The sequence below is a fragment of the Apostichopus japonicus genome, chromosome 12 (assembly GCF_037975245.1).
Source record: "Apostichopus japonicus isolate 1M-3 chromosome 12, ASM3797524v1, whole genome shotgun sequence".
In the NCBI taxonomy this organism is placed as follows: domain Eukaryota; kingdom Metazoa; phylum Echinodermata; class Holothuroidea; order Aspidochirotida; family Stichopodidae; genus Apostichopus; species Apostichopus japonicus.
In genome coordinates, this window is record NC_092572.1 from 9877601 (window position 1) to 9894168 (window position 16568).

Genomic DNA, 16568 nt, shown 5'->3' on the forward strand with positions numbered 1-16568 from the left:
AATGACTCGAAAACGAAAGCAAAGTAGGTAATTAGCAAGCTTCGACAAACACAAAGCTTCTGGACAATCAAATATTGCTTTCATATATTCACTTTTAACGAATTTTACGAATTTCGAAACTCGTAAAAAAGACAGAATGTATTTACATTAACATACATAGACATTTTCTGCATAGACTATTATCTAACGTAAGTGAACAACGATTAACTTGGATAATTTTAAATGTCCGATTAGTTCACTTGTATTTTGCAATGTTCATAGGTAATAGACAGCAAATAGTACTATTTCTACTCGTTACCTCAAACTAATTTTAACTTTTCAAAGATTTTGCCTCCAATGTTTCACGCTTTATCCTAAAATTGTGTTGCCCATTTCATCATTATGAACCTTTCTTTTAGACGTTTGACATGTTATCTCTCAGTATTATGTATTATTCCAAAAGTATAATATTTATTTCCACGATTGCGACCTTTCGTCGAAGTTATGATTTGAGATATTCACTTATTACGGTTTTACTCTTCAACAATTTGGCTTAATAGTGTTTCCTAAATATTGTAATAATTAATGTCAAGTGGTGATGATACTATGATAGCTTCAAACATTAATCATATAAAACCATAAAATATAGTTTCATTGTGATTGTTCAACTTTGAAATGTTCACGATCACATTCTTTCATTTTCAAGTATCCAGTGGACATGGTGACACATTGAAACAGGTTTGAGCAGAAGTCAATATTCACTTTAACAGCATTATGACGGCTTGGAAAAGGTAGGAATGTAACTATATAACCTATTATATCTAGCACAGTGGTTATCTGCCAACGGCCTTTGATCCTTAACGTAACATTGATGTGTTTGGTACTGTGAAATAGATGACAATTAGTGTAGTAATGGTACTTGTTACGTACTTTATATTCTCAAATTGTATGTTTGGATTAGCTAAAAAATATAGTGTTAAGTTATAAAATTATCAAATGATTAAATGTAAAAGCAGTGAAAGCAGGTTGACTCAAATGCGTTTATGAATGTCGTAACAAACAAATATGACTGTTTCCATTATAGCATACTTCTGGTCTGTTATTAATAATACGGCAAAATACGTGTCCCGGAGGCGTTTAAAACAAAAGAGTCTGGAAATGGCATGGCACTGAATAGACACTGAACAGAAATGTTGCTATCATGTGATAGTAAATCAATGAAGTAATGAATGTCTGTGACTACCTTTTCAATCTAAATGATTACGGCGAATCGGCGTGCGGGGATCACCAGTGACTGTAAACAGCAACTATTGACACGATTACCACTGTGTGTTTCTTTCCGTTGTTTATGCATGTACTGTGATGCTTGGAAAAGTTCAATGCAGAGGAATACAGAGTTAATAATACTTGTCCAATTCATCATTTGAAGTAAAGTTGTAAATATTTTCAATTACTAACTATTCGCAAAACCAAAATTGTGTACAGTAAACAAAGCAAAAGAAAGGATGCGTTTTATCTTAAATTTTGTTGATAACTGTCAAATAAATAATGTCACTGTTTTTTTTTTTTAAATTATTATTAGATTTTGAAAAGGCGTTTGAATGGAACTTAATTTTTGATTGCTTATTTAAAAAAAATGTTAACAACAGTTTCATTAGATGGATCCGAACGTTTTATTCTAACTCCTCAGCTTGTGTAATTAATATTGGCTTTTCTTCTCCATCCTTCAGAATTTCTAAGGGGGTACGTCAAGGCTGCCCTCTTAGTCCATATATTTTTACCATTTGTGTAAAGGCACTTGCTATTAAAATTAATTCTTCTCGTATATTAAAATGTATTTCTATTGTAGGTACTGAGTGTAGACTTATTCAATAGGGTGATGACACCTGTATTGTATTAGTATTAACATTTTGGAGCTTTCTTCTGGTTTAAGAGTAAACTATGACAAGTCTAATATTTTCCCGTTAGGTCCCCTTGCTTCTAAGATGCCCTATTTCTTAAGGAATTTCTCTTTGTGTGGACCTAAGGTCATGTCACGGTCTTGGAAATTGCCTTTGATAACTGTCAAAATATTCTTTTTCGCCTTTATCATCCCCAAATTTATCACGTCTAAAATATATTTTAACCCTATGGTCCGCTCGTGACCTTACCCAAGAGGCAAGTTTACAATCTTCAAATATTTGAGTATTTCTCAGTTTGTCTTCTCGTTCCAGATCCTCCCTGATCCCCCGCTCTCTTCATCAAAGAGTTAGAGAACTCAGTTTTTCGCTTCCTTTGGGGTGGTAAACCAGATAAAATAAGCGTTATACGCTCTCTGCCACTACTAGTTTGGGTGGCCTAAGGGCCATCCATATTCTTTCTTTTTATCCGTAGCTTGAAATGTGTGTGCCACTGGGTGAAATGGTACACTGAAGCGGTAAATGCTGATTGGAAACTTTATTTTGACCTTTATTAGAACAAATATGGAAAGGATCTTCTTTTTAAATTTAACTATTCTTGTAAGGATATTGCTATTCCTAATTCATGTATTAATGATGTACACTTTGCTTGGGCTAATTATAATTTTAAACTTGTGGAAGATAAAGGTTGTATAACCATCAATGATCTGTTAGATGACGGTTATATAGCTTTAAACTTTATTAACTTTAAACGTATTCATTTTATAGAGGATTTCCCTTTCACCTTATTTTATGGCCTTATTTCTGCTCTCCCCAGGCACTGGAAGAATATTAGGACCCCACTGTTTCCCATGTTTCGCATACGACCCACGTTGAAAAGATTCAGTGTACTCCTTTCCTCTCCAGGTGTATTTACAAGAAGTTAGTTAACTCCTATATTTCTCCCCCTACTTGATCCAATAACTGGACCCGCTCCGGTGATTTAGATTTAAGTGATGATCAGTGGCGAAATATTTTTCTCATTTCCTTTCTCTTCTGATGAAAGTTAAAGGTTCAGTATTTCCAGTATTTTTTTATCTATCGCATCATTGGCACTAGTTACCTTCTTCACCGTATGCAAATTAAGACTAATGCTCTATGCACTTTTTGTTACAGATGTGAATAGACCATTGATCATTTTTTTCTGGGATCGTGAGATAACCTCCAGCTTTATTTTAGGGGAACAGTTTGTTTTCTCAAAGCAGAATCTTGTTTATGGTTATAAATTAATTCAACAGCAACCACATAATTTGTTAATCTTGCACCTGAGGTATTATATCTTTAGTAAAAAGTTGATTTATGAGCCTCATAGTTTATATAAGTTTATGTACAAGTTTAAGTTCTACATGCAAGCTCAAAAGAACATCGCCAGCGGTGGTAGCACTCAGCAGTTTTCTTTCAATGACTATGATATAGCTTGTAAGAACGGTCCCTTTCTGTGTAATTAATTGGCTCCTTCTATTATTCCATTCAGTTATGTTCATTACATTCAGATACAAATTATATGTATTGTGTTGAAGTAAGAAAAAAGAGTACTATGGGTGTCACATATGTTTGTATTATTATTACAACATTGACAGAATAGAAACGAAATATGATTGTTACGTTAAGAGAAGTATTATGTTCATTATGTCACATTAAGAGATATGTAAATATTGTAGTATAAAATTAACAAACGAATCATAAACGAGTTGAGGACTAAAAACAAAACAAAAAACTATGAAATGCCTGGCCGGCCTATGGAATGCTGTAAACTGATAGTTCCGGCACTGGCAGCAAGATTATAATCGTCATTGAAGTATTGTTTGGTAATGAAAATGCGAAAAAGCTGCAAGAAGGTTTACCGGTAGTGTTATTTCTTTTATCTGTTATCTATTAGAACCATGTCGACAACCATATTGCTGCTACTTGCAACAATATCAAATAAAGGTAGGTAATAAACTTTCAATGAAAAGCTTTAAGTTTGAAGCTGTTATGGATTAATACGTCCTTGCTTTGAATCATAAACGTAAACTAACTTTAAGCACTGTAACTAATAATGTATTTACTTCGTTTATATTTTGAATTCATTGAGACTGCTCAGAAACAGTATGTCAATAAATTGACCTTTATATCTAATCCTGTAAATTATTATTGTTCTAGTGCATGCAGATATTACTAAGACTCCATCGAGTGGTGTCTTCCTGGAAGGTAGTGATGTTACATTGACATGCGTTGTTGAAGGAAATGAAAACGTTATTTGGGAAGATTTCAGTGATGCTACATCGATTTTCGTTGGCAAGGAAAAGAACACAGTAAAGAAGAAATATGACAACTTTGAGATAAGTTCAGTTGATGGAGATTTCAGTTTAATTATAAAAGACGTCCATTCATCAGATGAAGGGACCTATATATGCAAAGACAGAGACAGACTTGCAAATGCCACAGTGTCAATCGGAGGTAAAGCATTTCAAAGCAATGAAACCTATTATAAACTAAAACAATCTGGAATAGGGTTCACATTTCTAGCAATTGAGGAAAACAAAACAAACGAGGGAACAATCATTCCCTTTTGTTTACGGAACATGATTAACTTTATTGTCGTTTTTTATTGTTTCAGTTATCTGACAATTATATAAATAAATGAAAAATATGCTCAATCATGTATTCCGACAAAGATAAATACGTTTTTAACTGTTACAATCAGAATCGAGGTAATAACCAATAGGAATATAGTTTGCAGTTGATATTCGAAAATCATGACACCCAGAGAGGCAATTATATATAATGCAATAGTTTATGTTTAACTTGTGTAACTTTTATTGCGTTCAAGCTGGGGCCTATAATATATGTTAATCTGTCGAAAACGTATCTAATTTGACAGTATTACCGTACGTGTACCTCTCTGTAAAGCAGTCAGAAGCTACACAAGCATCACAGACTAGTACAGAGGTAAACATTACGTGTTCTGCATACAACGCTAGACCTGCAGTGTCTGTGTTCGAGCTAAGTGTCATTGGCAGTGAGAAGACGGTGATTATTACAGACGATAAATCCAATCTAAACGAAGATGGGAATACCTATAATTCATCAGCTTCTCTTCCTTACATCATGTCATCGGAAGAAATGTCGGTATGCTGCCGAATATTTAGAGACGGACTGTCTCTCAACCACATTGAAAATTTCAGTAAGTTATGTGTACCGTTAATACATTCATATAAATCAATGGAAGATGAGATTTTTTAAGGTGGTTGAGGATGACTTGGTGCAACTACAAACAATTGCTGGAAACAGGATGGAACATAGGAAACAATTAAAGAAACGTAAAATGCAGAATCGTTAAATCTATGAGCAATCACAACATTTTTGAAATAATATATCAATGTGGAAATGCTGGTTAATGTTACATTTGATCCAAGTATCTAATTGGTACCTTCTCATGTAAAATTGTTCTCACATACGTTTTAGCACAACATAATTGTAAATGTTTTAGGAGTTTTGTTCGCAGAATTGATGATTAGAAATTCAATTTTCTTCAACATCTGCACTAATTTGATAAATAAAACGCTTTGATTTCAACACTACAGATCTACCGAGATGTAACATAGCAATCACTGGTCAAGAAGTTAGATGCGCATGTCAAGGTTATCCACCGGTGGACACATATTGCATGGATTTTAACGGACATATACACGAAGGAGTTTTGGATATTAAAAAAAGCAACTTGGCGAATATAACATGCTTTGGCAGAAACGGAATTGGAACCGGACGGTCCGATCTTTTGCTTCCTGGTGACAAGACTAGTAAGTACAGGGATTGTTATAGAGGAATGGATCATGTATGGAAGAAATATAAGGCTTACGTTAATTCTCATCATAGAATTTGATATATACGTGCTTAAGAAGTAGTTTCTCACCAAGAATTATCGGGTTTAATTTTAAATGTGCTTATTAATTTTATGTTGTTCTAAAAAGGATAATTCTTTTTCTTTGTTGAGACAGCTCTAACCATTGCTGCCATATTCGTTACGACTGCACTTGTTCTCACGGTTATTGTTGTTGCTGTTATATACATAATTCATCGAATCGGCTCTAGGAAAAAGGAGTCATGTGGTATGTAATATATCTACTGATAGATGGGTAAATGGATGGGTTGGTGGATGGATGAGAGGATGGATGTTTGTATATAGACCTACACAGAAAAAATGATTTGTGGAATGAAACTGGGATGTGAGTTGTGGTTCACGATGTACAAACTACCATGACATTTATGATTGTTTTACCAAAGCTGCTAATAAACAAAACAGCCCGGTGAGGTTGGGCCTGTATTTTGTTAAACAAGTCAGATAATATGTGCCTGTTTTTGGAATTAAATTACCATTGTGTCACGAGCTAGTTCTGTTACTGTTCTTTGGTTGAGAGATTTCTGGGCTTTGGGCAGCTAATTCGAAGCTTCCCCTATGTTGAATTTTGAAAGAATATGTTCAGACTTAATAGAGCACCCTAAATTGTATGGATGACGGTAAATTAGAATAAGAATGGTCCAGTTACATTTATGAACAAGAGTGGCTGACAGGAGTCAGCACCAATTCTCAGTGCAAAGTATATATCAAAATGAATGATATTTTAACCGAAATGGTAAAATTAAAAGGTAATACAGAAACGTTGACTTCAATTATGTCTTCATTAAAAGACAAATTAATAATATTTGTTTAAATACATATATAAAGTAGTGTTTATCAGGACAATGCCCCGTCAACAATATCGAAAATCTAAGCTATGACTACTATTTTTCAATATGCTGCCGATATTTAACATGGGTAGAAAATGGTATTTTTCGAATATTAATTTTTGATGATATGTATAAGTTGTTGATCTAACATCACCTTTACACTACATTTGTTCATAAACCACTGACGAACAGAACACTGACTTATTTGGATAAATATATAAAGCTAGTTTTACCCTGACATGTGTCATATTCATATTAGGATACTTTGACTTTCTCAGCTGCTGTTAAACTTTACAACAAAATGAATTTAACAAACATAATGTATTATTATCAATATTTTTATTATGAATATACAAGTGCCGCTAAGGTACGTTTTGGTTACGTAGATTAACAGTTTCAACTAAAAAACCAATCATATGATAGATGATGGTTTGACTATTCGCGCATTATTCGCGCACTTTGCAACGTTTGCTGTCATAGTTAGAGTTTGTTAAGCTAGTCGATCTCCCACATTATCAACACTGGCTTTCAAATCAAATTTACCTCTACAGTACCTTATGAATTTTATCATCAACAGCTCCAGTAAAATGGCGCAAAAGGGAAAAGTAAGTTATAGAATTCTCTCAACAACGAGAAATAGACGCAGATGCCTTCACAGGAAGTTCCTGCAATCTAAACATCAATAAGCGTATGCAGTTATAGTTAAGACACTATCTAACACTAAATGACATGTCCTTACTTACAAAAAAAATTTAAAAAATACAAAGTAATGTGAAAAAGAAAAAAATGGAAAAAGAGAACAAGTGATGGGCCGCAAGACTGTACTTTTCAATTATAATATGTATTACTTGCGGTTAAACTGTTGTTACGTTAAAGTAGTTACATACGTGATAAATTAAGCAATGTGAAAGTGTGTACGCTTATTTCGTCTTTATTTAAGGAAAGTTTAGTACTTTCAAATCAAATCAAAGTCATAATCCTCAGCCTGTCTCCTCAGATATTCTTCCGCCACTTGCCTTTGGTTCATTATTGTTTGCTGCTACAAAGTTTGACTGTTAAATTTCTAATTTTTGTCTAGAAATGAAAATACAACAAAGCATCAAATAAACATACAGAACAACGACGTTCTAGAAACTGACGAGCTAAGTACGTTTTGTTTTAATTTTATTCCTTTCGACAGAATTTCAAAACATTAGTTGATAAGTTTCAAACAATATCGTTGTGCATGCTGATATGCGAAGGCAACTGATTGCCAGACAATGTTGTTCATTATGATTATTAGTGTTAACAATTCCTTTAACAACAGCGCATCAAGGGGATTTTCACTTAGAACAAAAGTTGAAGGGTTGAGGGCAGAAAAGTCGAAATTTCCTTACACTGTGTTAAAAGTTCGTGACTTTTTATCGACTAAGAAACATTATGTATAGTTTCTGCATGTTTAGTAAATTGTTCAAATTGCCTGTAAATGGCTAACACTTTTGAAACAGCAGTCTAGCAGTCAATATCTGCCTGCGATTTGGGTTTTTACTTTTCGGGCAGATATATACCTTCCCATGTCATTGTATCAAACAATTCTCTCACAGATTACTATTCTGCAGCTGATGTAAAAGAAGGAAGAAGCCCAGTTATTGTCGATGAGAAAGACATCTCCATCATAAATAGTATGAAGATGGGGAATATATACAACAGATGGTTGGGGACCGTCAATCTCCCTAGTAGATCTAATACTTGTGTCGTAATAACGAGCATCACAGGTTAGTGGAATAAAAACACAAAATTAAGTTGCGGCGATCACAATATCAATACCGTAACTCAATAAAATAACAGTTTTTGACAAATGATGTGAACATAATGTAGTTCATAAATATTTAAATAGATGGTGGAGTCTGTAAACATGTCATTGTGGCCAAATTTAATTATTCATTGCGGGAAGAATGAAACCTGGAAACAAAATATAATATCTCCGACACGATTGCTGATTTCTTAATGTAAATGTTGTAACAACAGTTCCTGGTATTGTATCTTGGTGAGATTTGGTGACACGGAAAAATAACCATTTTTATATCATCTTAGCAATTAATTTAACCGCTTTCAGCAATTTCTATATCGATACAAATTGTAATACCACTGTTAGTGTTATATGTCACATGAAGTATGAATCTATGAAAAACACGCGTAAATGGTCTGTTTTGGTATTGTGTATAATTGCAGAAATAGTTAGGAGAACCGACAACATCCATTGGGAAGCTTTTCTGAGAAAATGTCTTCAGTTGCCGGAATCGAAGAATCTTACGAACATCGAAGCAATATCTATTCAAAGTAGTGAGTTTTAATTTTAAATGATTAACTGTGAAAACTGTGAATACTGAGGATTTCGATATTCTTTCCATAAAAAACATAACAGCGCAGCAAAGTCAAATTGGTTTCAATACTATCCCAACGTTAGTCACTTTAAAATATTGTGTTTATTCGCATTCATTAATCTGATTTCCTCCTCTCTTTTAGATAACCTGTATCTCGTGAGCGAGCATCTTGTATGTGAAACTTTACATTGTTTGTTGACTCGAGAAACAGTAGAAAAAAGGAATGTATATTGTTGCAGTTCTCTGCCTGACGTCATTAAACACGTCACTGGTCTTTTGGAAGGGATGCATATCATAAATACGTATGGGGTAAGTTATGAAAATCTTTCAATTTTATTTTTATTTAGAGGTTTATGGTTGCTTAACGTAGCATTCTTTTTATCTTCTTTGAAATGTTAAAAATTAAAATATTTTAACTTAAACGTCAAGCAAGCGTAAATACTACACACAACCATATCTTTCTTGTGAATTGTTGATAGGTAATTTATATCATAATGTTGTTATAAAATAAATTTGCAAACGAAAGTGTCGAAATAATTATATTTTTTATTACTTTGTTACTGTTATTATAACCAGTTCCTTCATCCCGGCTTAACGACCAGGAAACTTTTGGTCACCACAGATGGACAACTTAAATTGTACGACTTCTGTCTCGATGGCGACGCACCAAGCATAGCTGCTCTGAAGAGATCAACGGTTATTCTACATTTTTTCTCAAATAATTGAACATAGTAGCATTATCAATCCCTGTTTCTGTCCGTTAGTATTAGTTAGCCCAAAATAACCCACAATGTGCTTTGCATATACTCTATAAGCAACGTTGCAATGATTAAAGCGTAGATTGATATATTATGACCACAAACTACGTTATAACTTTGATTAACAATCTTGAGGTGTGACCACTTAATAGTTCGTTACCTCAAGGTTCTCTCGGGACTTGAAAGAACCTCAACTTAAAGTTGGGTACTAGATAAGGCTGTGACTAACTTTACTGTTTTTTGTATTTATGTTCATATTTCCTTGGTGAAAGTTAATCGTGGAAGTATTTAATTCATTGAAAATTGTTAGGTGTTTTTAAGAACGTCAATATTTTCGATTTGGTCATTTAAAGAAACTCATTATTATTATAAATAAGCAAACAACATAAACATTGAGACACATGTGGCTCGATGGTGTTTATTAATAGCTTTCTTTAATATTTGTTCACGTCATCGATCTCATGTGAGAGTGGTTATTCAACTTGTGATATCTTCCAAAATGTCGGAATTTGTCTGGGACTAATGCATTTACTCAACCCTCACAGTAACAACAACCAAAACTGCACTTACAATGGAAATTTACCCTCTATTTATATTATTATCCTTCCACAATAGATGATTTCAGCTACTTTGAATCAATTTTCACCAGAAACGTTGATTTCCAGCGAATACACAGAGTCAAGTGACGTGTGGTCTCTGGCAGTAACGATATGGGAAATCATGTCCAATGGTAAAACAAAAACGTACTGTTATTCTTCCATGGATGTGAAAGAGCATATCCAGATTGGGTGTTGTGAATAGTTTGAAACTTAGTCAAGCAGGACTTGTTTACTGATCAAGGGGATTTGTGTACAGTTAGTCAATAGCTCTTCATGCATAATATGATATCATTCACATGATAAGTGTCATTGAACAATAACCAGGAAACGAAATACGAATCTAAACTTGTTAAGTACTTAATAGCATACGATCAATTCGCTGAATATGTCGAGGAATGTTATAACACGGATCCTCTTTTTCCTACATCAGAATGTTACAAAAGCTCATAAGGTTTGTAAATACTATGTTATGTCATTGAATTTAATTACAGGAAAGTCACCTTTCCCTGGTGATACAGAAATTACGTCGCATAAAGAATTGTTTGAACCATCATTACCTTGGCCGGAGAAATGCATCCAGATAAAGTAATTATAAATTCCATTAATATGGATATTGTTTTACTTTGATGGAGGTTATGTATATGATTGTTGTATTTATCTTTTGACATAAATATTTTAATATGGATGAAAGGATAATTCATTATTATGATTATGATGATAACCCGCAATTAATGTGATGACGTGGAACTTGAAAATACGATGACTAGGATATCCTTGAAAGAAAAGTTGATCATGAAATGTTCCTTTGAAATAATTTCCGCAGACTGGTTTGCTCCATATAACTTAAGCAAAAGGCAAATTGGTAATGGTGCGGTCCCAGTGCCGACCTTGCGCTACTCGACCTACTCGACCTGAAGGTCGAGTTGGAGGTCGAGTTGGTCGAGTTTGAGATCGAGTTAGGTCGAGTCAGGTCGAGTTAGGTCTAGTCAAGTCTACTAAGTTTTTGAAAATTTTTTGACATGTCAAAAATTTTGGCCGATTTCCTCATCGACCTTGTGTCGGAGATGGGGTCGAGGTAGGTCGAGAATAGGTCGAGGTAGGTCGAGAATAGGTCGAAAATAGGTCGAGGTAGGTCGATTAGAGGTCGGGTTCGAGGTCGAGCTGGCCTGACATGCCGATCTGTGTTCGCCTCTGAATCGATCTGTACAGACTTGTTCTCGACCTTAACTCGACCTGGGCTCGACCAGAAGTCGACCAACTCGACCTGAAGCCGACGTATCTCGACCTCAGCTCGACCAGAAGTCGACCAACTCGACCTAAAGCGGACGTATCTCGACCTCAACTCGACCTAATCGAGTCCGCGCCGTACTGCAAGTCAGCGTGTGATGCCCCTGTTGCCAAGTGACGTAGCGTTACCGCCAGCTTCAGTCCAGGCTCCAAAGGAAACCTACAAATACAGATAATTTTAATAAACATCCTGAATAACAATCAGACTTGTAGTGTGAGTACAATAGCTGAGTACGAGTACAGGACCTATTTGCTGATCGTGAGTACGAATACGAGTACATAGCCCAGATTACGAGTACGAGTTGCACTAGCGTCAAGTTCCAAAAATCCTGAGTACGAGTACGGGAACATTTTAAAATTCACGAGTATGAGTACAGCATTACTTCGTTGCATGTGTACTCGAGTACGGACTCACTACAAATCTGATAACAATCATAAGTAACAATTCCATACAACATTTCATAACATCTATTTAAACAAACAACATGCATAAGTATGGTAGGTTTTTGTACTCACATAAAGTTGGTGGTCTTCTTGGTGATAGCTGGAGATATCCTGTCGAGTATGTACCCAAACGTGTCAGCATCTACTCTCAGGAAATTACGGCAACATCTGGAGTCCTCTCTGTTGAGCTCGACCAATAGATGCTCGTACTGCCCAAAGAGGGGTCGTCTGGCCAGCCAGTCTCTGACCACAAGTCTTCGCCTCCTGGCCCTCCGACGTCGGCGGCCCTGCTGGGAATGATGTGCTTGCGGCTGAGGAGGAGGGTTGGCATGCTCAAGTTCATCCGCCAGTTCAAGCAGGTGCCAGGCAGTCTGCACCCACATTGTAAGCAGTCTGCGCTTCTCTGGGCTCAACAGGTTTACGTCAAGGTTCATGATGGTGATGTTACTACTTTGCAGTCCCCAAATTTAATGGGTACCTGGTGAAAATTGCCGCTGTAATTTATACAATTTGGAAACCAAGGGGATTCTCGGCAGACAAATCGAATTTCCGTCGCGAACCAGTCGCCCGGGTCGAGCTCAGGTCGAGTAGAGGTCGGGTCGGTCGACTTAGGTCGATATAGGTCGAGTTTAAATCGAGATTTGGTCGAAATTAGGTCGAGAAACAGGTCGAGTTGGTCGAGTATAGGTCGAGTACAGGTCTATCCAACTTGGCCGACCTGAGTCGAGACAGGTCGACTACGTCGAACTAAAATCGAACTAAGGTCGTTATAGGTCGTTGTGAGGTCGTTATGAGGTCGGCTCAGGTCGAGATATCCCCCAGGTCGAGACAGGCCAAGTAGTTTGTGGGGTCGCGTCGGTCGAGTTCCCGAGATCGCCACTGGGACTGCACCATAATATATCCAGGTTCACACCTTGCTATTACCTTTCCAGGTACTAATGAGAATATCTTGGAAAAGAATTGAACATTTTTTTTTCTTCAATATCATGATTGATGATACATAACCTGGAAGTCACGCTACACAGTAGGAAAATGTACCAAACCACAGAGGGTCGTGTGGCATGCTCCCATGTGCTACGAACGTATCGTACACAAAATTGTCAGTTCGAAGTGCAAAAGTTGCCTGGACAACAAAACGCCACTAAAACGGGGTATTCAGGTACACTTGCTAATTATTGCTTAGGTTTGAATGATAATGATGTTGAGATTTACCCATTTGTATCGATATATGCAGTCAGCGCCTTACTGATTCAGCGTGGCGGTATCATGTTACGCACTTGTTTCTTGCAGATACGGCCATAATAATTGTATTGCTAAGGAACAGCGAATCCGAATCCTATCGTTTGCTGATTATGTCTTTGTACATTGCGTGTAGCCATAATGTAGTAGATGCGTCCTTTCTGTAGTTCGATTGTTTGCAAGAACATTTTTGAAATTGAAAGTTGCGGTGAAAATTGAAAAAAAATCTACCACTTGGCTAGGTTTCTTGTTCACGTAGCTTTACTGGGAATGTGAAAGCCATGAGATCATGACGTTAGTTGTTATAACGTACACAGTCAAGAAGTATTATGAGAGTTCAGTGCTACAGGAAGCACGTCACATGACCCTCCATTCCACGCTTCTCCAAGTTGACGTAAAGAAAATCATATTATGTATACTTCAATGAATTAACTTGATTGTATTGCACTGGGTTCATCTGCAGAAATACACTACTGTACAAATGTTGGAGCAATAACTGTTCTTGTCGACCATCCATCCATCGTTTGAAAGGAACTTTCATGGAAGTAAGAGAACCGTTCTTCATTCTATAACTGCAATAACGTTTCTTATGATAAGGATATATATCTCGCATAACTGAATGAGGCATATCACCAATGATACTTAATTAAATGATTAAATGATTAAATTAAATGCTATTAAATTATATTACAATATGATATACAATATATCTGGAAATTATAAAATAGCAATAAAGAAAAACAGCAAAGAAGGTTCTTTTAAATGGCTTTAAAATATCAATTAAAATTGCGCCCAAGCAGTTAATGAAACATAAAGCAACACGAAATTTGTTGGAAAATAATGGTTGCATGTACTTTTTTTACATTATTTTCATTTCATATAATTTACTTAATAAGTGAATAATATGTCCAAATAACTCTCAACAGATATTTCAGAAGTTATTAGATGACAGTTCTTATGAGATACCGATGTCAACGACGTATGTGGCTATGGGATCAGCGAATATTGCTGAAGATACCTACTCATAAGATATATATCATGCCGGAAAGTAAGACTGAACTGAACGAGAACTAAAGAGCGATGTGCTGATTTATTCATGATTACATATATCATTCCGTAAAGTAGGACTTTGTAAGAATGAAATGATTTCGCAGTATGTGAACTGTACGAGAACTAAAGAGAGATATGTTAGTTTATTTATTATTTCTGCTGCACAGTTTTACCTGTCATAACTTTTGTTTTGGAAAGACCATGTTCAAGTGTAAACAAGCTATTTTTGTAGACCAGTTGAATGCAGTAAAATTTAAACTTACATGTGTTATATCTTGTGTATTGTATATGCTTGGTAGTGGATAACTAGAACTTGAACGTGATTTAGAATGTAGTACTATGTGGCTATGCAACCACTTTTCCAAGTAATATATTTATTGGGTGACATTCTTAATGATAACCGTTGTGATTTTATGTTTGGCACACTTAAAAAAAATGATTAAAACCTTTGTTATTGTTAATAATGCAACAAAAGTATTTACATGTTTTGGATTTAAAGAATCAATTTCCAGCTTCAATTCGTAAAGCTATTTTCATATGTTTAAGAGATAACGACTTGTAATATACGGTATACAATAACGTGGAAAGCCTTGCAATAAGAATACATTAACTAAATTATTTGACTCAGTATGTACTGATATTTGTGACAAATTTCAAATGTTGAAAGCTGAATAAGGTATTGTATATATAAGATATTCAGTTTCATGTAGATCAATTGTCGATTATTTTATGAAAATGCCGCAATTGGCAATAGAATAAAAAACTATTGCTTGATGATGTATATACAAATGCTTTGAAAAGAACTTTCACCTAATGTGCATGTATTTTATTTATCAAGGTTTAATAAAATTGTGTCTTTGTATAATCGAGAGCGAGAGTGAGGTGCTCGTAAAAGGGAGATTTAAAGAGTTCTACGTGAGTCATCCACATGGTCTGAGTGCTATAAAAAGCATTGTCCTTGTAATTATATAGGAGTATCAGAAGTTAACGCATTGTAGTTGAAACAAGTAAACAGTTTGAGTATGTATCATAAAAGAGTGTCTGGTTCTCTATATCCTTTATTCTGATTAGGTTTCGAATTTTCATTCACTTTAGATATGAGCAAGCTAACAGCTAACGAATAGCGGGTAGAAAATATGAGAAGTGAAAGGGTCTCAATTCTTAAATTATATGGTCATACGAAAGATTTTTTTCCGCCATTAAACTGTTTCAATCAATATTGCTCCCCACTAATTATAGGTTACCACAACACGAGAACACTTATCTGTTTGTCTTATGTTATATGCATGGAGTATTTTCTGTAAACTAGCCCAAGCTCATTCAAACTGCTGCATGAGTTATAACAAAACGACGTCGTTCTCAAACACTGACATAAAAATCCTTGAGCTGAACGAGAAAGTCAGCAATGCTCGATAGCTTTCTAGAAACTGAACCAAATATTGACGTCGCGTGATCATAATTCGACGAATAGCATACAGTACTCGTCTCGTAACATGGCCAGTAAACGGTATACCGTTGGATAACTGCATCGATCCTTCCATCTTTCTAAAGACAAATTTTTTGATAGAATTCACTCTATCTTCGACGTTTTGAAAGTAACTACAGTGCATCATAACAACATTCTCGCAACATAAATCAAGTAAAAGTTAAATATATCCCCTGCCACAAGGCAAACTAAACTATACAGGAAATACAGCTTCTCACTACAACAGATAGATTCACGCTATGAATGGTTATACCACCCAGGGATATTTGATATCATTATGCATAACCTAGAAAATGCACTACACGAAAGCATGTGAGCTGAAACCGGTATTAATGTGTTAAAGAATAAACGGGGAAGGGTTGGTTGCTATTACAAAGCAGACTCAATAGCTTTTGGATCAAACAAGATCAGACTATACCATTCAACACAGGCAAGTTTAACATGTCATATTTATTTTGTTTTAGGTCACTTATGATGACATGGCGTTCTTTTAAAATCAACAGAGTTCTCCCACAGTTAACGTCAGAATGTAGCACCGCCTACTCCACTCTTCAGTTGAATTATCAATATTTAAAGTACCATTTTTATCACTTTGTTTAGATCAAGACAAGCCATTATCATACATTGCAACTTATGAAACGCCAAAAGAACCACAACTGATGATGAGAATGTAATTTTATATGATTAAATAGTCATTTTATAGGATGTTATAATGA

The 16568-nt window shown here is 35.3% G+C and overlaps 2 protein-coding genes across 4 annotated transcripts; one reads left to right on the forward strand and one right to left on the reverse strand.

Moving 5' to 3' along the window:
• Positions 1-685: 685 nt before the first annotated feature.
• Positions 686-15276, forward strand: LOC139977934 (uncharacterized). 3 transcript variants are annotated; one of them, XR_011796745.1, is made up of 17 exons: positions 686-770; positions 3796-3845; positions 4059-4355; positions 4780-5091; positions 5483-5698; positions 5897-6007; positions 7204-7231; positions 7705-7772; positions 8210-8380; positions 8838-8948; positions 9132-9298; positions 9566-9685; positions 10363-10477; positions 10838-10931; positions 13010-13236; positions 13780-13861; positions 14243-14268. XR_011796745.1 is itself a non-coding variant. In XM_071987670.1 (16 exons), the coding sequence occupies exons 1-16, from the start codon at positions 754-756 to the stop codon at positions 14342-14344; spliced, it is 2061 nt and encodes a 686-aa protein (XP_071843771.1). In that variant the 5' UTR covers positions 686-753; the 3' UTR covers positions 14345-15276. The 3 variants fall into 3 exon arrangements, 2 of the variants coding, with proteins under 2 accessions (XP_071843771.1, XP_071843772.1); XM_071987670.1 differs by lacking the exon at positions 13010-13236 and having other exon boundaries at positions 14243-15276; XM_071987671.1 differs by lacking the exon at positions 13010-13236 and having other exon boundaries at positions 4780-5082; positions 14243-15274.
• Positions 11314-12975, reverse strand: LOC139977943 (uncharacterized). The gene is made up of 2 exons (XM_071987690.1): positions 12150-12975; positions 11314-11793 (listed from the first exon to the last, which is right to left on the reverse strand). The coding sequence occupies exons 1-2, from the start codon at positions 12509-12511 to the stop codon at positions 11685-11687; spliced, it is 471 nt and encodes a 156-aa protein (XP_071843791.1). The 5' UTR covers positions 12512-12975; the 3' UTR covers positions 11314-11684.
• Positions 15277-16568: the final 1292 nt, after the last annotated feature.